Source organism: Lytechinus variegatus, chromosome 11, assembly GCF_018143015.1.
Source record: "Lytechinus variegatus isolate NC3 chromosome 11, Lvar_3.0, whole genome shotgun sequence".
Taxonomy (NCBI): domain Eukaryota; kingdom Metazoa; phylum Echinodermata; class Echinoidea; order Temnopleuroida; family Toxopneustidae; genus Lytechinus; species Lytechinus variegatus.
Window position 1 is genome coordinate 30530724 of NC_054750.1, and position 23454 is coordinate 30554177.

General features: G+C 36.0%; 2 protein-coding genes across 2 annotated transcripts in view; both read left to right on the top strand.

The window, feature by feature from the left end:
• Window positions 1-6387, top strand: part of LOC121424554 — a 28569-nt gene extending 22182 nt beyond the window's left edge. Inside the window, 7 exon segments of the mRNA XM_041620281.1 lie at window positions 136-235; window positions 1321-1385; window positions 2315-2443; window positions 3128-3253; window positions 3781-3932; window positions 4307-4442; window positions 5347-6387. Coding sequence (XP_041476215.1) covers window positions 136-235; window positions 1321-1385; window positions 2315-2443; window positions 3128-3253; window positions 3781-3932; window positions 4307-4442; window positions 5347-5637 — 999 coding nt within the window. The 3' untranslated portion in view covers window positions 5638-6387.
• A 12503-nt stretch (window positions 6388-18890) lies between these two features.
• LOC121423525 (cytochrome P450 2D26-like) lies at window positions 18891-22440 on the top strand. The gene is made up of 5 exons (XM_041618878.1): window positions 18891-18954; window positions 19741-19828; window positions 20606-21014; window positions 21307-21769; window positions 22010-22440. Exons 1-5 carry the CDS (start codon window positions 18891-18893, stop codon window positions 22186-22188), a joined length of 1203 nt encoding a protein of 400 aa, XP_041474812.1. The 3' UTR covers window positions 22189-22440.
• The last annotated feature ends 1014 nt before the right edge of the window (window positions 22441-23454 follow it).

The following is a 23454-nucleotide window of genomic DNA, read 5'->3' on the forward strand; positions in this document are numbered from 1 at the left end:
TATAACCTCAATTCATATGTCGATATGATTTACTGAATGGCATTCCTCCGCTGGTACAATACAATATACACTTAGCATTCACTTATTGAGATACAAGACGTAGTCGAATGAGTTGTCATCTGTTATTTCATTCAGACTCTGAAAAGCCTCTGCCCAGATCCTCCAGCTTCACAAACGAGATCAGGACGAACGCCAGAGAATCATCATAAGAATAGATACGGCAACAACCTACCACGTAAGAACTCGTTTACCTGGGATCAACACGTGTCAAACGAAACTATGTTGAGATATAAACATTTCATATAAACATACGCTAAGTAAGAAGAAAGAATGGATATATCATAACTGGATATTTGACAAAATGGTAAATAGGCTCAATTCAAATAGGCCAACAGGCAAGTGGCATGAACTTGTTCTAGATGGACCATGAGGGTTGAAACCAGACGGAAGGAAGTGGGTGTTGAATAATCAACAATCTACCATTAAAGCAACCACCAACATCAAATTTATGAATAAGATTTGTTTATACTATTGGTAAAATTACGAGCTTCAATCAAGCTCAACGTTTAGTCAAATAACCGTCTTGTGGAGTAGCATGACAGTTAATTTTTTTCTTAAATTGTTGGTAGTGGGTCTGCCTGAATAACTTCATGATGACTACATGTTGTATACATACCAAACAATCTTGACCATATTGCGTAAAAGTCAAGTCCACTCCAGCAGAATGTTGATTTGAATAAATAGAGAAAAATCAAATTAGCATAACACTGGAAATTTCATCAAAATCGGATGTAAAATAAGAAAGTTATGGCATTTTAAAGTTTCGCTTATTTTTCACAAAACAGTGATGTGCAGAACTCAGTGACATGCAAATGAGTCAGTTGATGATGTCCATCACTAACTATTTCTTTTGTTTTTAGTTGTTTGAATTATACAATATTTCATTTTTTACAGATTTGACTGAACCATATAGTATTAAACAATGCTAATTCCACATTTATAGGGAGGAATTAATCACTTTTTCACTTGACAATGAGGAGAAATTTAGAATATTTTATATTTCATATAATAAAATACAAAAGAAGTAGTGAGTGGATGACGTCATCAGTCTCCTCATTTGCATACCGACCAGGATGTGCATACAACTGTTTTGTGAAATTAACCGAAACTTTGAAATGTCATAACTTTCTTATTTTACATCCGATTTTAATGAAATTTTCAATGTTATGCTTGCTGGATTTTTCTCTTTTTATTCAAATAACTTTTTTGTTGGGGTGGACTTGTCCTTTGAATGATTCTTTGTCAATTGTTCATCAACAGTGCAGAGGAATCGGGTGATGGTAGACTCTCCAGACAATGATTACATCAACGCTAGTTACGTGAAGGTATGTTTTATTGGCCACTGAATTTCTTTCACATAATCAGAAAAGTCTTACTTAGGCAAGTGACTCTTTTTTTCGCAAAACGGGTGTAGGATGTACACGAGTGTGTGATTTATTACACAATTAAAGTTTACATATCACTTCAATTTAACAATTAAGCTTCACGCCTGCAATTTACTTTGCAAAAGCATCCTGCCGAAGTGTATGTAATGATTAATTCAGTAGAGCTGAACAGAAGATCATGAAGTTTAATGTGTCTTTTGACACCAAGTTTTGGGGGATTCTGACGCGTGGGGATTATTTTTGTTGATTATGGTGATTATCATTATTGTAATTAGTTTTTTCCCAAAATCCTGCAAAACAGAATATAACTTAGACAAAAACTTCCAAAACAACAATTATGATAATGATATGATACGGTTGGATGGCCTATTTCAGAGCTGTTAAGCATAACAGCTCTGTCCTTCCATGGGGTCCAAATTTTTCTTTTTCTTGTTGCTCTTCTTCTTAGCATTATTAGTATTATTATCTATATTATTATTAATAATAATATCATTATTTTAATTATCAATATTATTATATTATCATTATTATTCTCATCATCATCATAGATATTATTACTACTGCTTTTATTTTCATAATCTTTATTGATGTTGTATTCGTATATTCTTGGTCGAAATTATTTAATGTTATGCAGAGTTTGAACGCAGGGATGCACTAAACACTCGTTCATGTATCTCTCATGCGTTTTATTTTATTCACATATGTATACCGGCCTGATTTTATCATGATTAGATATGAACTTTAAAATCAATTTAATTTCAATACGTGAACATGGCCGATTAAAAAATCCAAGATGGTATTGATTATAAAATGACACTTTCTTACAATAGCTCTATTAATCTTGGCTTTCATCATGAATTTGCTTTCAGGGGGTTCATTGTTATTTCCTGACTACCCAGATGCCCATGCCAAACACTGTTGCAGATTTCTGCTGTATGATTCTTACTAAAAAACCGTCTATTGTAGTCATGCTCAACGATAAAAGTCAAGATGACAAGGTAAAAATACACCATCATTCAATTTTTCTATCGGGTCATCGCCTTATTATTATTCAGCAATTTAAAATATGGATGAGCAGATAATAATCCAATCTTAATCAACTTTGGAGCGTTACACGTTTTTACGATCCACGTTTCTTCCCAACCCTTTTCCCCTTTCATTCTCTTAGCACATGTTTGTTCCATTTTTTTGTGTCATCCATATTTTTTCCAACTTTTTTTAAAGATATTTTAAAAGCACTATTTTTAAAATCTAACTTATCATGGTTATAGGCTACTGCAATCTACAAGCCTGGCTATTTAGCAGTCCCCTCCATACCCAACCACTTATATAACATGCCTATTGTATATTATGAACTTATTGTTTAATTAATGTGAATACTTTCCATTGCTATACAACGTATACTAGTAGTGTGTTATTTGAATTACATTTACAAAAATATTTGTTGGTTAGATAAAGAAGAGCTAGAACGAGAAAAACAGGAAGAACGGCATGGAACCCAACTATTTTCATCTTCGTCGAGAGCTGCATACGATGAAGGGATGCCTTGTTGGTATTCGAACCAACGATTGATTACGTTGAAGAGCGAGATTTATGACAACCAGATCACGATTATTCGACTGTTGTTCTCTCAGTAATATTAGTGACATATATTTTATGCGATTTTTTTTTCTTCTTCTTAGAGTTGTGCACAATACTGGTCCGATCAAGGAGAGGCCCGGTTTGGATCCTACACAGTTGCTATCTTATCAACATCATCTGATGATGACATGATCGTTCGACAACTAGTGATTACCAGCGACACAGATGTATGTCCTGTCTGATATCTTCTTTTTAAACTATAAAGATACAGTGATGATTTTTTTCGAGATAATTTTATTTAAAGACCAAAAATATATATTTCAAACTTTGGATGTTCGCTAGGGGTCAGAGTGACCAAATTATTCAAAAGGGTTTTGATAACTTGATGTTCAAGATTAATATCATGTCATTTACATGCATTTCAAAGAAATCAAATAAACTCCCATCTACAACGGAGGACAATATCTATAAGCACACTGTTTCTAAGGTTTGCTCGTTTACACTGTTATAGAACTCTCCAAAATTCATCAATTTTTTTCCGAATTTCAAATGGGAGCAAAAAAACTATCCATCTTTTCATTTTCAGACTGTGTCTCGCCTCTGGGTGGATACGCACTAAGGACATTCCACCGAGATTTACTTTCCAATTTTCAAATTAGTGAAATATCTTATGTAATGACCAGAACATATTTCATTTCATAAAATGTACTTATAATGAATTTAATTTTTTTCTGACCATCTGATTCTATTTTAGACCCACCACACTGTGACTCAGTACCAGTTTCTTGGATGGCCTTCTCACGGATCAGACCACCGATCCGGAGCATGGTCGTTGCTGAAGCTCATCCGTGCTGTCAAAGGCTCCATCACCAATAAGAAAGACTTTTCTCTTCTTGTCCATTGTTTGTAAGTATAGTGCTCTTGAACAATACAGTCTGGCCTTTGTCAATAAGTATATCGACAGAATATTCGCTTATCGTTTGATTGTATGCAATAGAAATGAGATGATATGTTTGCACACAAAGGCCACCAAAAATCAAATTATAACTGGGATATTTATTTTACAAAAACTTCTTTTACAACCCAAAAAATAAAATTGCCAGAAATGCCAGTCATATACGCATAAAGTTTCTTGATGCTGTACTTTCCAAAGCAGGTTGGGTATTTTTCGTGCCATAGTGATTCTTGAGAGAAGCATAACAAAAAAACCATTAGACTTATAACATTTGAAATTTAGTTAATTATGGCCTTGTCCTGCTTCTATTTATTTTTATTTGTAGGAGTGGTGTTGGACGTACAGGTGCATTTTGCAGTATATTGGAATGCATCGCTCAGATGGAAGAGAGTGATTCCGTAGATATCTTTCAGACTGTCAAGTTCCTGCGAGCTGATAGGATGCAGTTTGTCCAAACCGAGGTAACAAGTAAACCAGCTTCACAATCCCTGCTAGCAATTAAAGGTCAAGTCTACCTCAGAAAAATGTTTATTTGAATCAATAGAGAAAAATCAGACAAGCACAATGCTGAAAATTTCATCAAAATCAGAAAGTTATGACATTTTAAAGTTTCGCTTATTTTTAACAAAATAGTCATATGAACGAGCCAGTAACATCCAAATGAGAGAGTCGATGACGTCACTCACTCACTCACTATTTCTTTTGTTTTTTATTGTTTGAATTATACAATATTTCAATTTTTACGAATTTGATGGTTAGGACCTCCTTGCCTGAAGCACGAAATGTTAAAATAATGGAATTCCACATGCTCAGGGAGGAATGAAACTTCATTTCACATGACAATGACGAGAAAATAAAAATATTTCATATAATAAAATACAAAAGAAATAGTGAGTGAGTGATGTCATCAGTTCCCTCATTTGCATACCGACCGAGATGTGCATATCACTGTTTTGTGAAATAAAGCGAAACTTTAAAATGTCATAACTTTCTTATTTTACATCCGATTTTGATGAAATTTTCAGTGTTATGCTTGTTGACTTTTTCTCTTTTTATTCAAATCAAACTTTTGTTGGGGTGGACTTGTCCTTTAAAGACACTGCTAAATGCTACATAATATCAATAAACATCTCACTCAGGTAAAAGGCGATTCTATGAAATAACTAATGCTTTAGTAAGTCCTGCCCCATTTTTTGTTATTGATATTGATTTCACTACATGAACAACTGGGGTCGTACTAATTGGAGAGTATTACACCTTTCCACATGAATCACTAAGCAGAGAGGAATTATTTTAGGAAGGTCCCACTAAGTACTTTAAAAAAATGTCCTAACTGACAAATGTTCCTTTGCAATTCTCTGATAGGAGGAATATTCTTTCATATACGATGTCATCAATGCATACATGTCCTCTGAAAACTATGAGCAATTGCCATATCCGATCGATGACCATACATACGGCAATGTAGAGACTGACGACTACGCTCTTGACCCGGAAGAAAACCCATATGAGGTCACAGATCCCCAAGACGGAGGCGCCACTGCACTCGTATATAGCAATACGGAGATGGAGACACCCAGACGGAGTCGGGGGAGTCGGGTGCCAAAGCCTCAAGAAACGTACAGTGTTTATGAAAATATGGAATTCAAATCGTAGATTGAAATCGCTAAAGTGATTTACGGCTTTCTTTATGTTGATATAAAGACGTGCTGTCTTTTGTTGGTAAAAATGGGTATGGGGATGTATCTTTTATTATTATTTTGTTCTCTTTCGCTAATCGTTAGGCACTTAAAGCAATGTGTTGTCCAGTAAATGTCACTAGATGATCACATCCTGAGGCGTTAGATTGCAAACAAGAGACTGAACACAGCACCAAAAAGTGTAAATGTAATAACCCATTGCTGGTGTTGTATTATATAGTGGTGCTAAAAGGTTAGTGAACCCCACCTAAAAATGAACATATCTAAAGTTGTTCAAACTTTACCATGTTTTAGATATTTTATTTTGAAATCAGGTGATAAAATATCACATTCATTGTAGTTTGTTTCTCTGGGCTTGCCGAACATTGTCGTGTTGTAATCGACATTTAAATCTTAGCATGAATGAGTGCATTTTGCGGTGGGATTTACTATCTTTCGAGCACAATTGTAGGTATTGAACGAAAACACCAGCAATTTAACACCGGAGTAAAATTACTGGTCTGGTCCGCTATACACCAAACAACACCTTAGTTTTTGCCGGGTGATGCACCGGAAACGTCATGTGGAAGTACATGTATTATGTATTCCGTGCTTCATCAAGCAAGGTGTGAATATCTGCTGGATATTTCCTTCCATACTGAAGATAATTAGTAATCTCGTGAATGATTAAAAACTGATAAATGCATAAGACACCGAACAGCGCATTTTATTGTGCTGGAATTAAAAACCACAGCGTCACCTGTGTTAATTATTTATTTATTTTATTTTAATCATTTTCAGTTTCATTTAATCAGGGGCGGAAATCTCTCCCAAAAGGTAGGGGGACAAGGGTCTGGTAAATTTGACCAAAGAAATAGGCTATTACCTGAAATTTAAGGTCATTTCGAAGAAAATATATTTGACAAGCAAAAAAAAAAAGTCATCTCGTCCGAAAACGCACGTTTTATTCACAATTTCAGTGATGTATGTCTTAGCATCACCAAAGACCCAAAATAGTAGGGGGACATTTGATATTGTGTCCCCCCCCCCCTACTATTTTGAGTAGGGGGGACACGTCCCCCCTCATGAGATTTCCGCCTTAATCAGGGTGGCCTCACCACTTTACAAACTGCTGTCCTTGAGGGCCCTGAGATAAAAATCAATATGTACAATATTTACAAAGAATGAAACATAAATCAAAATGGCATACACTAAAACAATAGATATATAAGAAAAATTAAAATTACAATCCATTAAAAGATCACAATTGTTCAAAGTGTGTTAACATTGTGGAATATATGGAAATTTGATTCACGCTGCTGTAATGGTTCCAAAGTATTTACTCTTCTGCAGTGTGGAACCGTTTTCAAATTACGTATCTTGCGTTCCTCATCTTCCAGTTCTCTCGTTACCCCCAAAGTTTCCAAACCAGGGGGAGATCATTTTGTTCACTCATCCTCCAAGTTATGAAATAGCCTCCCTGAAAACATTAAGCAGTGCTTGACCTCTGAAACTTTCAAACAATACCTTAAACCATTTCTCCTCCATTCTTCTTCATTTCCTGTATAAAATCATTTTTAAAAAGCCCCATGAGCACTCTACAGATTGGATTTGGCGCGATATAAGACTAATTATTATAATTGTTATTATTATGTGAAAATGTGATTAACTGTTAAAACCATGCGGTGTTCTTTCTGGCTGGCAGGAATGTATCGTTGCTTACATCTGGAATTTGGAATAACTATGTTCTTACTTTGCTGTATATAGTCATACAAAATATTGAGTCTTATTGCATATTTTTATTTTAAACTACGGAAGGGAACACAGGCCTCTGTTTTTATCTTGATATATTTTATTTGTGATTGTCTTAATTAATTTTCTTCTTTAGGAAGGCACATGCTTTAAGACCATTATTGTGTCGCTTTCCAATTAATGTTCTGTTGCATGTATGAAGTAAGAATAGACTTTTAGAAGTATCTCATGTAATCATCGCAATGTCAGTTACTTTGTTTGCTTAACGAAATGTGCGGTGTCATCATATTTTTGTTCTATTATTACGTAATTTGCAATTAATGTAAAAAAAATATGTGTACAAGTGTTACTTTCTTTCGCTAAATATCATTTTGTGACTAAGTAAACAGATGTTTGCTTGCCTTTAATTTCCCAGTTGATTATTTTAGTGAAGAAAATAATACTTTAATTGTAGCACAAAATATAGATCGCAACTATTTGTAAAGTATTATACGTTTGAGAATTTTACTGAGCATTAGCATCTGCATGGTGACAGGAGCAGAATCCCCACAAAAGCACGATTAGATGCGGAACTTAACTTTTTTCGAAGTTGAGAACTTCTCCCCCCACCCCCCCCCCCCTTCCCCCTTCGGGGGAAATTCGAATCGGTTTACTCCTAAAAATATCAACCTAATCGAATAACATAATCTAGCAATTAAATTAAGGGCTAAATACTTTGTTTGAGGTCATCATGCTGGTTAATGCGGTAAACAATATCAAGAGCTTGCAAGATTGTTTTCAACCTCATTCTTTTTATGGTTAATCGATATTAGAAGAAGTTAATTCTTACGGAATTATTCTCGGGGAAAAATCAATATAAATCTTGGGGTCAGAGTTTTAGAACTTACCAAAAGATCTACTACGATACCAACAAGGAATAAACAAAGAAAGAAGAAAACATAATTCTTTCATGAACGATTCATGTTTCTAAAGTGAAGCCAGCTCATCATCACTCTGAATTCAATAGACTCGAGAGTCACCGGTGATGTGTATGTAGATATAACCACTTATCAAGTGGCGTACCTGAAAAATCCCGTCACTAGAGGCAAACATCCTCAAACCCCACCCCGAAAAATAAATGTGAGAAAACAATTCCGTAAGCGTTTTCCTGTCAAAAAAAACGAGAAGCAATGTAAAATGCGATCAGAATTAAACGCTATTTCCAGCTGTACTTGCCCATACTGAAAACAAATCTGAGACCAAAATGTTTGTTGAATTTCAGTGAGGGGCTCTTTGTCCGCCATCCCCCATAAAATGAGTAGCTTGGCCCTGTCTGTTCAAGCTTATAATAATTAATTGAATATTTGGTGTAGCGTCTTTTCTTTGCGGTTACAAAGGGCTTCGCATCTTTTTTTAGAATAAAAAAGACTATTTGAGTAATAAAGCAGTTCCTGGAACTCCTGACGATGACGTGTCTCAAGTTCGAAACATCCTAACGGTGTGATTTCTTTGATTTTCTTTTATTCTTCTACATGATATTAATATAAGAAAATATATACATAATAATCTGTTTACTGTCTTTTTCTATAATATGGTCTTTAATAAACTTTATAACTAGTTTGAAGACATTGTGTCATTTGTGTGTGATGAAGTGTGTACTTGCCTGACTCTTAACACATTTATTTCTATCACTAGGTCCATTTTAATATTCAACAACTTAATTAGGGTTTCCCATTATCCATACATATTTTGCTAAAACAACGAAAAATACATTAAGAGCATTTTTTCACATGAAGAACAGGGGATGCCAAACCGTGTATCCATACACACAGAAACCAACCCACCCAACACACATTCCCCCGACCCCTCTCGATGCACACAATTTGGTTGATGTACATTCGTAGTTCCCAGGGAGGGGATATTCCCACCCCTCCCCTCCCTCCCTGTCCAGTACAATCCGTCATTCTCCTTCGATTCAAGAAAGAAAATGAAATTAACCTTTGTCATGTACAGGGTGTATTAGAGTCGTTTGGATTCATCTTACAATGCCAAAATAAAATTAAATTGGCCCTATTTTGCAATCAAACTAGGCAAAATAGCTTGTTCTGTCCCTCCATCGCTCGCATTCACTACATATATAAACACCAATACTCCGGCGCAATAAAGAACATGTTTGTCTTTGCCCATTCTAATTCCTACGAATGGCCTCTACAACAGGGTTATCATTAGAGTAAGGTGACAGTAAATCCTTTTATGAGAAAGAAACGACGTTGTTCCTGCCAGTCGTCGCCGTTATTGAAAGAAGCACCTATAGAAGACAACAGGATGATTTTGTTTCCACCGACATTTACAATAAAGTGAAATATTAAATTGTACGTATAAAACATATATTTCCAGCTTAATTCCAATGGCGTTTATGGGTTATAGGCTTATCATTCCGTAGCTCTTTTGGTGGGCAGGAAGGCATATATGGTTTGTACAATTTTCCAAGCTCAAGAAATCAATACCGAAGAATATCATTATTTTCCCAGATTTTCAATGGTTAGTGGGCTGTGGAACCCCAACATGCAGCTCCAGGATGAAGAAAAAAGATGGGGAAAGGGGAAAGAATAAATGAAGGTGTGAACAATTTCCGAAAGTATATCATACAATTGTATTTCCATGTTAAAAAAATTTCCACTCGCCAGTTTCCAAAAAAAGAATTCTCCATACATAGTATTGTAATCGTCTGAAAATGCATAAGACAACAATTTGATGGTCATTTTTACGTTACCGAAGAAGAGTGGGGACAGAACCACCGAGCCCCTCCCCTGGCCCCCGAGACCTACAAGCATAGGCGCCGGAAGCGGGGGGGGGGCACTTGCCCCCAAAAATAAAATTTGGGGGGGCAAAACAAGATTTTGCCCCCCCCCCCATGTGCCCCCCTAAAAGTAGAAAAAGGATAAATTATTTCATTTCATTTTCATTCATTTCATTTATTTCACCTTCATGTGTAAAAACAATAAAACATATATTTACAAATCAAAATGTACAATTAAATTAGAAATTGATACATAAGGTGTGGACCCCTTAAGAAGCAAATAGCTTATCACCAGGGGCCCATAACAAGCATAAGATATGGAAAATAATGACATAAAACAGGAAAGAAATGGTATGTACAACTTAAACAATAAATGTTACATCTACAGTGTGAGACAGGACATTTAAACAAACAACAAAAAGTTAAACAAAACATTAAAAATTAATTTATTTTGAAATTTCGAGGATGCACCTATAATAAAGTAAATTGTTTATATTTATGAAAGAGTAAATCCTTTAGTTTTCTTGTAAAAGTAGTGGCTGTTGAGCATTCTTTAAAATCTTGTGATAAGTTATTCCATATTTTTGGACCATTAAATCGTAAGGATTGTTGAGATGTGGATTTACGTGCTAGAAATGAACGATAATCTTTATTTTTGCGGGTTAGATATGTATGGTGAGAGTCATTTGTTTTAAAGAAGTTATTGAAAACGTCAGGAAGTGTATTCATTTTATAGCTGAACATAAATCTAGCGACACTCATATCTATCAAATCATTTATCTTTAAGATTTTTGAATTTAAAAACAGTTCATTAGTATGATAATTGAATGGAGCATTATAAATAATTCTTAACACTTTTTTCTGAGCAATAACTAACTTCTTTAAATGTGACTGAAATGTATTACCCCATATGACATTACAATACATAAGATGTGGCAAAACAAGACTATTATATAAAGTTATCATAGTATATTTTGGTAAAATAAATTTAAGTTTATGTAATATTCCAGCTGTTCTACTTATACGTGAACATATATCCTGAATGTGTGGTTTCCAAGAAAGAAACTCATTTATTTTTATTCCTAAAAATGATGTATTATCAACCCTATTTAAATATATATTATCCATAAGGATTCTGGGAGGATTATCAGGTATTCTTTTGCCTCTAGCTCGAAATATAATAAATTTTGTTTTATCAATATTCAAAGATAATTTGTTTGATTGTAACCATGAAATAACCTTTTTTAATTCAGAATTTAATAATGTGATAAGGGAATCGTAGTTTTTATGTGATAAAAGTATATTTGTATCGTCTGCAAATAATAAAAATTTTAATAATGGAGAGCAAAATATAATATCATTTATATAGAGGAGAAAAAGCAACGGGCCGAGGACGGACCCTTGCGGTACGCCATGTGTAATATTTTCAGAGGCAGATTTGACACTGTTGATCACTACATATTGTTTTCGGTCTGATAAATAGTTGTGAAACCATTCATAGGCCACCCCCCTAATACCATAATGATATAATTTTTTTAAAAGGATGGAGTGATCAACAGTGTCAAAGGCTTTGGACAAATCCAAAAATACTCCGATTGTGTAATTGCCTTTGTCAATTTCTTGCATTATGTAATCATGTATAAAGAATAAAGACATATAAGTAGAATATTTTTTTCTGAAACCAAATTGTTGTGTACATAAAATATTATTGTAAGTCAAAAATGAACTTAATCTTTCAAAGATCAGTTTTTCTAATATTTTTGAAAAAAATGGTAATATCGAAAAGGGTCGATAGTTGCATATATTTTGCTTATCACCCTTTTTGAAAATAGGTATTATTTGTGAGATTTTAAGTTGCTTTGGAATCGTTCCTGTTTGTATAGACATATTCATTATATAACAAAAAGGTATCAAAAATGCATGAATACATTTTTTTGCTATCACAGGTATAATATCATCAATTCCTGGGGAATAGGAAGATTTCAATGAGGTACATACCTTTAATAATTCAGTTAGTGTTACAGGTTTGAGAAACAATGAATTCAAGTTACTACTGGGGAGATATGTTGAAAAATCTATATTCGAATTTCTTATGTTTTTAGCAAGGTCTGAACCAACGTTTTTAAAGTAATTATTAAAGTACTTGGCTTTCACACTATCATTATCAATATAATTATCTTTAAAAAACATTTGCTTAGGATATTGAAGAGAATTGTTATTCCCTAAAAGCCCATTTATCTCTTTCCATGTTTTTTTCATGTTACATTTAAGTGTTTGGAATTTCTTATCATAATATGATTTTTTAGACTGTCGTAAGACTGTAATAAGTTTATTCTTATAAGTTTTGTATTTTTTCTTAGATTTATTATCATTTTTTGTGATTTGATTTTTGTACAATCTATCTTTTTTCCGTATTGATTTCAATATACCTGGTGTAATCCATGGCTTATTAAATACACAATTCTTATTCTTCACTTTTTTATTATTTTTTGCTATGGGAAAACATTCATTGTATAATTTTGAAAATATATCTAAAAATGACCCATAAGCATCACTTATCTCCTCTTTAGAGTATACAGATTGCCAATTTGCAGTACTTAACTTTTCTTTAAAACTGTTGATATTAGAATCTGTGATAATCTTTTTAGTGAGTGGTTTAGTATGATTTGGCAAAGTATGGTCTTTCGAAATATAAAAAATTGGTAAGTGGTCGGAAATATCAGAATAGATCAATCCACTTTCATACTGTAACTCAACTGCATTTGTAAACAAATTATCAATAAGTGTTGCTGTGGTATGACATATACGTGTAGGCTTATCAATAGTTGGAAATAAGTTATATGTGAACATCATATTTACAAATTCCTCAGTTTTAGCATGACTTGAAATATTCAATAAATTTATGTTAAAATACCCCATAATGTAAATGAGGTCATTGTGTTGATTAAGAATAGATAATAATATATCAACTTGAGTCATAAAACCATCAATATTACAATTTGGAGCTCTGTATAAACAACCTACAATAATATTTTTGCGTTTTTCATTTGGAACTTCAACAAATATTGATTCAAAATATTCATTTCTCATACAAAGATCATCTCTGCGTGTAAAATCAACATTATTCTGAATATAAAGAGCAGCTCCACCGCCTTGTTTATGTTCTCTACAAGTATGAACAAGTGAATAATTATGAATATTAAAAATAGAAACAGCAGTATTAGATGTAAACCAGGTCTCTGAGATACCAATAAATGCAAAAGGGTATTCAAGTGAACTTAATAAGTATTCAAGCTGTTCAAAATTTTGTCTTATACTTCGGCAATTTAAATGTAAAAAAGACAAATTAGAATTAGCATTTTTAAATCTTTCTTGAAAATTTTCCTGAAAAAAATATTTACAGTCTGACATAGGATACTCAAATAAAATCTCATCATTCTGCTGTATGTTATGTAAATTTTTTAAACCATTCAGAGTAAATGGGTTAACTTTCAGATTGCAAAACTTATCATGATTCATAGGTGTATTTAAACTAAAAAACTCATTCAGCGTCAACAGATATTCATCATCATCAGTGATATGATTAAAAGGAAGTGTTCCAAGACTTTGGGTACACTGACTACATATAGAGTGAGGAAGGGTGCATCTCTTTTCAGATTTACATTTTTCATTACATACACCACATATTACATTACAATACATTAATACAATGATACTGTAAACATTTATAAATGAAAAAACAAAAAAACAAAAAACAAAACAAATAGAAAAAGTTTGAGTTCTTGAGAGTTAATTTGGATATATGGAAGCAATGATAAAAAGTCATGACAATAAAAATAAAATTCTAATGCTTGATGAAAGACAGCATCATCGTTTCAAGTTTTCATCTTTTAGGGAGAACTTGGTATTGGTAACTGAAAACAGTTTCATGTGAGTTTCTTGAATTATCCTGTACATAATGGTTCTGTATTTACATGCAAAATCAAAGATAGTCCAAGTCCTCTCTTGTTTTGATGACTTTTCGCTGGGGCTTTCGACCTTCAGAATGCGGTATCACGAAGACACGCCCATCTAAAGTCCAAGCAGCCTTCACTTTTACATGTTCTTTTGCATCTTGTAGAAGTTTTCTGTTTCTGTCCGTAAGGTCCTCCTGAATACCGATTCCTGTGTTCTTAAGTTTTTTCCTATTGGTAATAAGACTCTGTCTATGCTTGTAGCTCATTAGTTTCACTATGATGGCTCTAGGTGGAGGTTGAGTTCCAGGTTTCCTTGGTTCCTTCTGTTGGCCAATCCTATGACTACGGTCAATGTGGGTTGGTTGCAGATCAATGCCAAGTTTGGTTTGGGCCATTTTACAGATGATAGTATCAGTATCCTCTTGAGCTGATTCCTTGATCCCAAATATTCTAACACAGTTTCTACGTGAATACTGTTCGAAATTATTGATGTCATAGATGGCTTTAGGAACCACATTTGAGATTGCTTTTACATCATTCTTTAGACGAGTTATATCATTTGAGATTGCATCCATCTTGCACTTTATCTCATGTATTTCACCATCATGCATTTCCAAGTGAGTTTTCATTTCAAGCAGCCTCTTGTCTATAGTCCTATTGAGCATGGTAGTGATTGCACTAAGAAAATCTTCATCTTCAAGCAGTTCCTTTATCAGCTTTTTATTGTTCCTGGTAGACATGGATTAGTCTTCTATTGTTGCCAAGGTTCAATACACTACTAAGTAGGTAGGTTGAATGTGCAATAGGACAATAACAGCAATCAACAAAAGGCTTTCAAGATCAAATTGGGAATCTCTCTCAAGCTGATGAAAAAAAAACTCACGTGAAAGCTCTAATGTGGGACTGGTGTCCAAGATCAGTAGATCAACTCCATACAGACAGATAATTTCATTGGAAAGTTCTAAAAATGCTGCTCACCAAAAGTCCACATAAATGACTTCTCCTGCTTCCTTGTAGTAAGATCAAGGTCTAGAGTTTAGTCATATTGATCAAGATCATCACAAATTACGTAGAAAACAGGATCATTACAGAGAGCTTGTTAAGAGCTTGTTGAGGTTCCGTAGTTCATTCCGTATTTTACCTGTCTAAGGACAAAAGTAAACGATGAAGGCACTTTTCTGCCTAAAAATTGTCATTTCCATTGTCAAAAATGAAAAAAATTCACCCCTGACGGGGCAATTACATGACATGGTAAGCCTCGCGTCTTTTGACGAACATTTCCTTCTGTCATGTCTGTGAAAGATACCTCTGATAAAGCCCCTTTTCCATCATATTACAGTGTGATAACGTTTAACCTTTTATGAATACATTTCAAACTAAAACCACATGGCAAATTGAAAGTGCAGGGGCCGCGGAACGGTTTTCAAAGTGGGGGGGGGGCTGAGCCAAAAGTGGGGGGCTGACCATGCTCAAAATCACAATCATATGGCCATTTTTACGTTTTTGTACACGGTTTTGGAAAAAATATGGGGGGCTGAAGCCCCCCCCCCCCCCCCCCCGGTTCCGCGGCCCCTGAAGTGGTTTACCAATGCATGCTGGCTGTGTCGGCTGACAAACGCGCGGTCGCCCAGAAACGCTCAGACCGGACCCGTTATCACTAACGCCCCTGAACGCTAGCAAAATATGGAATCTATAGGCACTTGACATAGCTGTCAAGTCCAGAAACCATAACATCTCGAGGTCGTCATATATTACTCTAGGACATACTCTCAATCATCCAATATCTCGCCTATCAATTTTACTTCTTCCGAAGAAGCAAAATTGATAGGCGAGAAATTGGAAGATAAATATTGAGAGTAGGTCCTAGAGTAATATTTCTTGAAAATGTGTGTAGTTCTGAAAATGACTGTAAAACAGAAAAGGTTAAAGAGTTAGAGAGGCTTGAGTAGTTGGATTATTGGATAAATGAGAAGATGCTAGTTTGAGTCGGTGAATGGAGTGCTAGTGCAGAGCAGGAGTACTCATCTATCAACTACTCAAGCCTCTTCAAATCTTCAACCTTTTCTGGTTTACTGTCTTTTTCAGGACTACGCTCATTTAAACAAAAAATTACCCGACTATCAACTGTCCACTCCCCTATCAATTTCACTTCTTCCTCTATCCACTTTTTCGAATACTCCACATGGTGTACCGTCAACCACATCCGCTATTGGAATGTAATTGTTTTCTTCTAAATAATGTTACATATTGTGCATTATGAACTGCGGTAGTTTGTTAATCAGTTCATGATTATTTACAAGTGAATATTTCCTGGAATTCGATATTCATCATTTCCTAGTTATGGTCACATTTTCCCCAGAAAATATGTAAAGAAAAAAAGAAGATTTTGAAGGAGTCATCCAAAAGTGCTTCCCAGCCATACAAAACATGCAAAAGGAAACACATAAATCGAGTAATGTTTTAAACTTTAATGATTTTCAGAAAAGTTCTTAATTGTTAGACAAGTAAGCTTGTCATATTTCTTTCCCCTATACTTACAAAATATGAAACGTATTGCCAATGTATGGATAATCAGGGACTATTTCCAATGCTGATGTCAGAAATGATTTGCATAGAATGGAGATTTAAGTGCTTATCGACGTCTGCCACCTCAGAACAGTATGACATTTTGAATTTGAATTAGAATTTCTTTTGTTTCTGTTATACGCTTATTCTGCTTAATACACTCCTTGTTCTGACATGAATTACTTGAAACTTATGATTGTGCTCTCTCGCGTCGTCCGTGTATGTAAATGTACATAAATATTTTTTTCTGAAAGGATATTGCATGAAAAATGTCATTTCTGTTATTTTGAGTCAGTATAAGAATAAGTACGTAATTTAGTTGATCAGACATGAAAACCACATTCCGAAGCGATCGTTTTGTGCGTAGATTTCATAGGTTCTCATAAATTATTGGTATAGTCTTTCGTAGTGAATTCTATGTTTAATTCTCAAGAAATTTATTTTTTGAATGCTTTTGGAAACGCAACTTTTATACTCCATTTTTACACAAAATCATTACCGTTGGGGCGCCACACCTTCCCGCTCGATCGCTTCGGTATCTCACGCTGTCAAAAATATTGTGCCCCCTTCGGGATTTTGCCCCCCCCCCAAAAAAAAAAAAAACAACTGAAAGTGTTCCGGCGCGCCTGCCTACAAGGCTCAAAGTTCAACTGAGGGTATCACGTACTCCAGGGTAGAAGTACATGTTTAACATTGTGCACATAACATGCATATGTTGCTGTTACTAGCGTCGTGTAAACATACATTCAGAAATACACGTACCTTAATCAGAATCTCATTATAATCAGGCAGTACCGTGAATAGGTTGCCAGCACAGAACAACATGACTCTGGATATGTCCACAATCAGTGAGCCGGAATCTCTTGTGAGGGTCGTTCTTGAGACATCAGCCCTCGTTTTTCTTCTCGTTTTTCTCTTTCGGTTCTTCATCAGTGTCAAACGTTACAACTATCCACCAGGACCACCGGGCATTCCATTCTTTGGGAGTTTTCTCAGTTTGATTTTCTCGAAGAAACCACAGCATGAGGTAAATAACAAAATTACCGTAGAGAAGAATTGAATACGTGACATTCCCTGGCCACTACGTAGTCACCTGCATTCAATCAAAATAAAAAGATCGTCTCGCTTAATGACATATATTTGTGCGCTTCAAATGACACTGATCAAACACATATCTATATATCTAGACGTATAGTGTTTTCAGACCTCCACACTGTAGGCTTTTATTTTCTTCTTTAAGTATATTTTCATGATGTTGGTGGCCGGAAACCAGGTGTAAATATGTTAATATGAGCTTTTGAATTTGGGCGATGACGTCAGAAACGAGAAAAACGGGAAATGAATATGTCACACAACGGGGACATAACGGGCAATGATAGGTATGGAGAGGGTGAAGTTCACACAGGTAGATCATAAACAACACAGATTGGCACGGATAGAGGGGGGGGGGTCAAATAGACACTCGAAGATATGTGTATGGATTGTATTTAGTATGTACGTCTAATTATTGATTTCGGCAGGTGGTGACTGAATGGAATGAAGAATATGGCGGCATCATTTGCATTAAACTTTTAAACACTCGACTTTTTGTTGTTGGTGATGCAAGGCTGTCTCAAGAGGTATTTGGTGCACGTGGGGCACTTGGCAGAATGCGGTTTCCTATCCTAAAATCCTTGACCGGAAGAGAAGAAATTGGTGAGCATTTCCGACTTTCGGTCCAATGTATATCTAACATAATTTAATGATGTTGCACTTACTTCACTGGAAAGATGTTAGATACTGTGAAAAACAAAAACCGACGGTTATTCCGAGACCGAAGTATAACCGATAACGAATAAGATTTTTTTTTATTTGTCTGATGAATTCCATGGAAGAACAATCGGAACTATGGAGCGAACCAACCAAACATCAGGGAAATTTTCATGAAATGACTTGTCGTACTTCTTATCCGACTGTTACCACATAGTTAGAGGGCTTCATCGCCAATCAAACCAAGGACATCTATCAGTTCCGACAGGTTCTAATGTTGATGAAATATCAACGGGTCTGAGAACCAGTCACGGCAATTGTTCGTTGTCAAGGCCGGGGAGAGATGAACAAGACGGCCCTTTCCCATCGGTTTTTGTACATAATTAAAATGTCCTCTGCGGAAAGGAAGGGGAAACAGGGTAAACTGACATGGCCCTGGGAAGCAGAGATGCTTCTGAATCACGGAGATATGCAGTATTTCTAGATCCCCATGGTATGTTATTTGTATGTCATTAGGCTTCGTTTACTAAATTAACACATCGTCGGCGGTCATCCGAACCGTCGTATCACACATACGACGGTGCAGACCCATTTCAGAGAAAATCGACTTCAAAGTTTACTATAATTTTCACACTTAGTTCTCCAGCCTTACAACATATTCATTGCTAGAAAAATACATAGTTTGAAAGACCAAGACAACTGCTTGACCATGGTATCGTTATTTTTACACAAAACCAAGGATCATAGAAAATATCTACATATATATATTGAGGGGTTTAGATTTCCCCTGTAAAAAAACGCCATAGGAAATACAACAACCCTGACCGCGATTTCAATGCGCATGGTCAGTAAAAAAAAGTCGTAGCGCTTTCACGTGCAAAGTCAATGCAGTGGAGATGGCCGATACGACAGTTCGGTTGACCGCGCGTATTGTAATCGCGGTCAGTCAAAACGTCGTATCGCTATGCTGCAGTACACGTTTCCAATAGGACTTGCGCATTTCATTGAAAATTTGTATGGCATCGCCGTGAAAATCCCCTCAAATCTCAAACACTAAAATAAATTGCTGCCTAGAAATTCAGTTATGAATAGAATTGGACTTTTACATTCATTTTCTGCAAAAATCTCTAAATAGATTTGTTTTTTACCAAAGTTGACCGATACGACGGATCGGATGAACGCCGACGACATAGGTGATAATGACATATTCCTTTGCTTAAACCTTTACTTAAATCACTTTTCAAACTTCCTTCTCAAATCATCCTGTTGTCATCTACAGGTGTTTCTTTTAATAATGGCGACGACTGGCAGGAGCAACGTCGTTTCTTTCTTTCTGTCTTCAAGAAACCTGTTGTTGGTGGCATCAGGTTAGAACAACGACATGACACTGTTTTTCAATTTCGATCAAACGATCAAAGTTCACACTGTGGTATGAATGATAAAATCGAAATTTCAGTCGATTTCTTTTACTATTCTATTAACTAACAACGTCAATTCCAAGATGAGTTAAACATGCTTCGAATTCCTAGTAATTGTACATGCTTAAATGCTAAGTTTTGATTATCAACTTTTCCAATAAAACACAGTATTATCTGTAAATGAAGACGTCTATCAGGCTGTGGAATTCATTACCGCCTGTCGCTGTTAACTGCACCTCATTGGAGCCTTTCAAGCTGAAGGTGCAGTGTGTCAAGCTTCGTTAAGCTTCAGTCTGGTTTTTTAGCTGCACATAGAGTCCATTGTATAATTTGTTTACTTTTACTGTACACTCAACACTTGACAAGCACAAGGTACGATAATACGCCAGTGGCGGACTGTACCAGACTGGAAGAAGTCTATAAGTTTTTCATGATGATAGATAACCGAAGAGTCCTCCATGTCAATTGAAAGACATTTTTATTTTTCTTTCCGGAAAATGACATTTCATGGATTTGGTTTATCTCATAGCACTAGGAGCTGCTTACATAACATCATAAAATAAAAATTGTAAAAAGTTGTTACTCTTTTAAAGTCGGTGACGAATTTCTGCCCAGCTTCCATTAATGTATTTAAGTTTTCATCAAAACGGGATTGCTGTCAGGGTGAAGTTCGCACTATATCTCAACTATATAGAAAATAATCCGTAAAATTTTTCTGGTTGACAGATACGAAGAAATTGTCGAGAACCAGGTAGAACGTTTCTTGACCGAAGTGGGCAGAACAGATGGCAAATCTTTCGATCCCAGTCACTTGATAACCACCACGGTTGGTAATATTGCAATGCAACTGATGACCGGAAAGACCTACGAACTCGACGATCCTATATTCCGTCAGGTGATGAAACACACGATGCGAATCTTCGAGATAATTGGTCCTGCAGGACTTCTGTCCACGGTTCAGCTTCTTAGTGCGATCCCGTCACCTGGAAAGCGACAATTGGAGGAAGCATTCGATGGGTTGTGCAGCTTCGTCAGGGAAAAAATCGAAAGCCACAAATCGACATTTGGTCAGAAACAGGAGGAAGCCTGCTATATCAGCACGTATCTGACCGAAATGGCCCGTAGAGCTGCAAAAGTGAGTAAGAGTTTGGTTCTTTTTACAGGTCACCTAATAAAACGGGTCATCCAATACTGCGTTTAAAAATTTCCATTAAAAATAGAAATGTACAATGATCAGGATAGGTTGCACTTCATTTATGGCCCAAACCGGATTAGTGGGGTTATCTTTTTTTCAACTCTATGGTGCTTGCGTCATTTTGCCATGATTTCCTTAAATCGAGCTTATCCTGCCATTGAGCCTTGCATCATGCAATCAACCTTTTTTTCTAATAATATCATAAATGCATGTGTAATACTTTGTGTCTTAGGACAACAACGAACTTTTCGATGAAACCAACCTCCTTGGATCATGTATGGAGATCCTGCTTGGTGGATTAGAAACGACATCAACAGCAGTCGTCTGGATCGTCCACACGTTGGCGTCCTATCCGGAAGCGCAACGTCGAGTCCGTCAGGAGATTTTACAGGTCATAGGCAAAGACAGGTTACCAAGGTTTTCGGACCATAACAGAATGCCTCTAACCATGGCGATCATTGCAGAATGCATGCGTCTTCGGCCAGCTGGACCATTTCCTTTCGCTCATATAGCCTTGGAGGACCTTAAAGTTGGTGCGTACGATATCCCGAAGGGCAGCCCTATTACAATGAACATATGGCATTTGGCACAAAGTCCCTCACTCTGGGAAAAGCCGAAAAGCTTCCGACCGGAGAGGTTCTTGACCAATGACGGAAAGTTCGATAGAAAGCACGAACCATTCCTTTTCGGAATAGGTAAGTTCCCCAAATCTATATTCATCAAATAATAATCAACAAGTACTAAATAGCTTGCTTATTTCTTTTAAGATTATTCAGAAGTTCAAAATTAGATTATGCACTGGCGAATCATATTGGAGCATAAGAGCTTTCAGAGAGGAAGAAAAGTAAGAGGAATGAGGTCAAAGTGTTGTAGAAGCAATAATGAGATTTCGTATCAGTATTCAAACAATGCTTAATGTTTTTGTTATCTCGTAGGTCGTAGGTCATGTCCTGGGGAATCGCTGGCCAGAGTAGAAATGTTTCTCTTCACCACTTTCATCCTGCAGCGTTTCAATATCAGACTGGCTGAGGGCGTCCCAATAGATATCGGAACCCATGCATCAGCTACTATCAGCCCTGATCCTTATCAGATCCATGCTGTGAAGGCAACCTAAACTTATTTCTAGCTCGTTAAAGAACAAATCAACAAGTCATTTTATACACTTTATGATCTGATTGAAAGGCTTACGAAGTTACAGGACTGCACACGGAACCTCATCATTTGACAAAGTAATTAATAGGCAATCCCACGTCGACTAAGGCGACGTCTCAAGAAGATAACGGGTTATGTTTCCCAATTAATGCCTCTTTTCACGGGATCTGGAACCTTAAACGAAACACGCGTAACAAACAGTGCTAAGTACAGTGTGTGCGTAACTTTGCTCCGCATGCGTTAGTTATTGATGTAAAATTATGGAGGGTATTTTTATTACACTCTCGCTGATTGGGGAGACACAGCCCAACCCTTGAGCTCGATATTTGGAGAAAAAAATGAAAAATTTGAAAATGTGTTAGAACGTCCTCTTAAATCGTTAGGGGTACCTCCCTGATTGGTTTGTACGATGTCAATTTATACTGTAAATATTTTTCTTCATTTTCACCAGTCAATTGGGGATGCACGTAGTAGATATATATTCACTTCATTATGTACTAACGCTTAAATATTGTAGCCGAACCGACTTTCTATCCTGACGAGCTGGCTCGTTTCGGCTGCAATATGCAACCAGTTGGTGTAAAGTCCGTCTTTTTCACTTCTGACTCTTTGCTCCTTTTCAGTAACTTATATTAGACGATACCAGTTGACCACTAGCCTTAAGCAGCTTTGTATAGCTATACTGCTTTAATTCGTCTACATTGGGTTGACAGATATTTGCATAATACATCTTATAAAATAAAAAAAAGATGTCATTTATCCATAGGGGCTGTACGGTATAAAACGTACTAGTGTACACACTACTGTGCACTGAATATTCATGCCTAGACCGCCATGACATAATTATTACAAGTCCTGTATATAAACTATAGTTTCATAGAATTGAGCTCTTGCGGTTTTGAATTAGATTGTGACTTTTGTGATTTTTTTTCTTGTTAGCAACATAATAAACTTGAAACATAATTTAACTGGAGGTCTGAGAGAAGTTTAATCTGTCTTTAAAACACCCCCCCCCCCCCCACCAAAGCACCAGCACAAACAGAACACAATCAGATACACATACACTCGCACACACACCACGTCAACACCTGTACCCCCCAAACACACACACACACGCACACACACCCTCGGAAGTACACAGCCCCCTGCACTCTCACCTCTAATGTCGACAATTTCCCATTTTCTGAGATGGTCCACTTAAGTCCCCCTCTCTTCTGCTAGTTTTTTT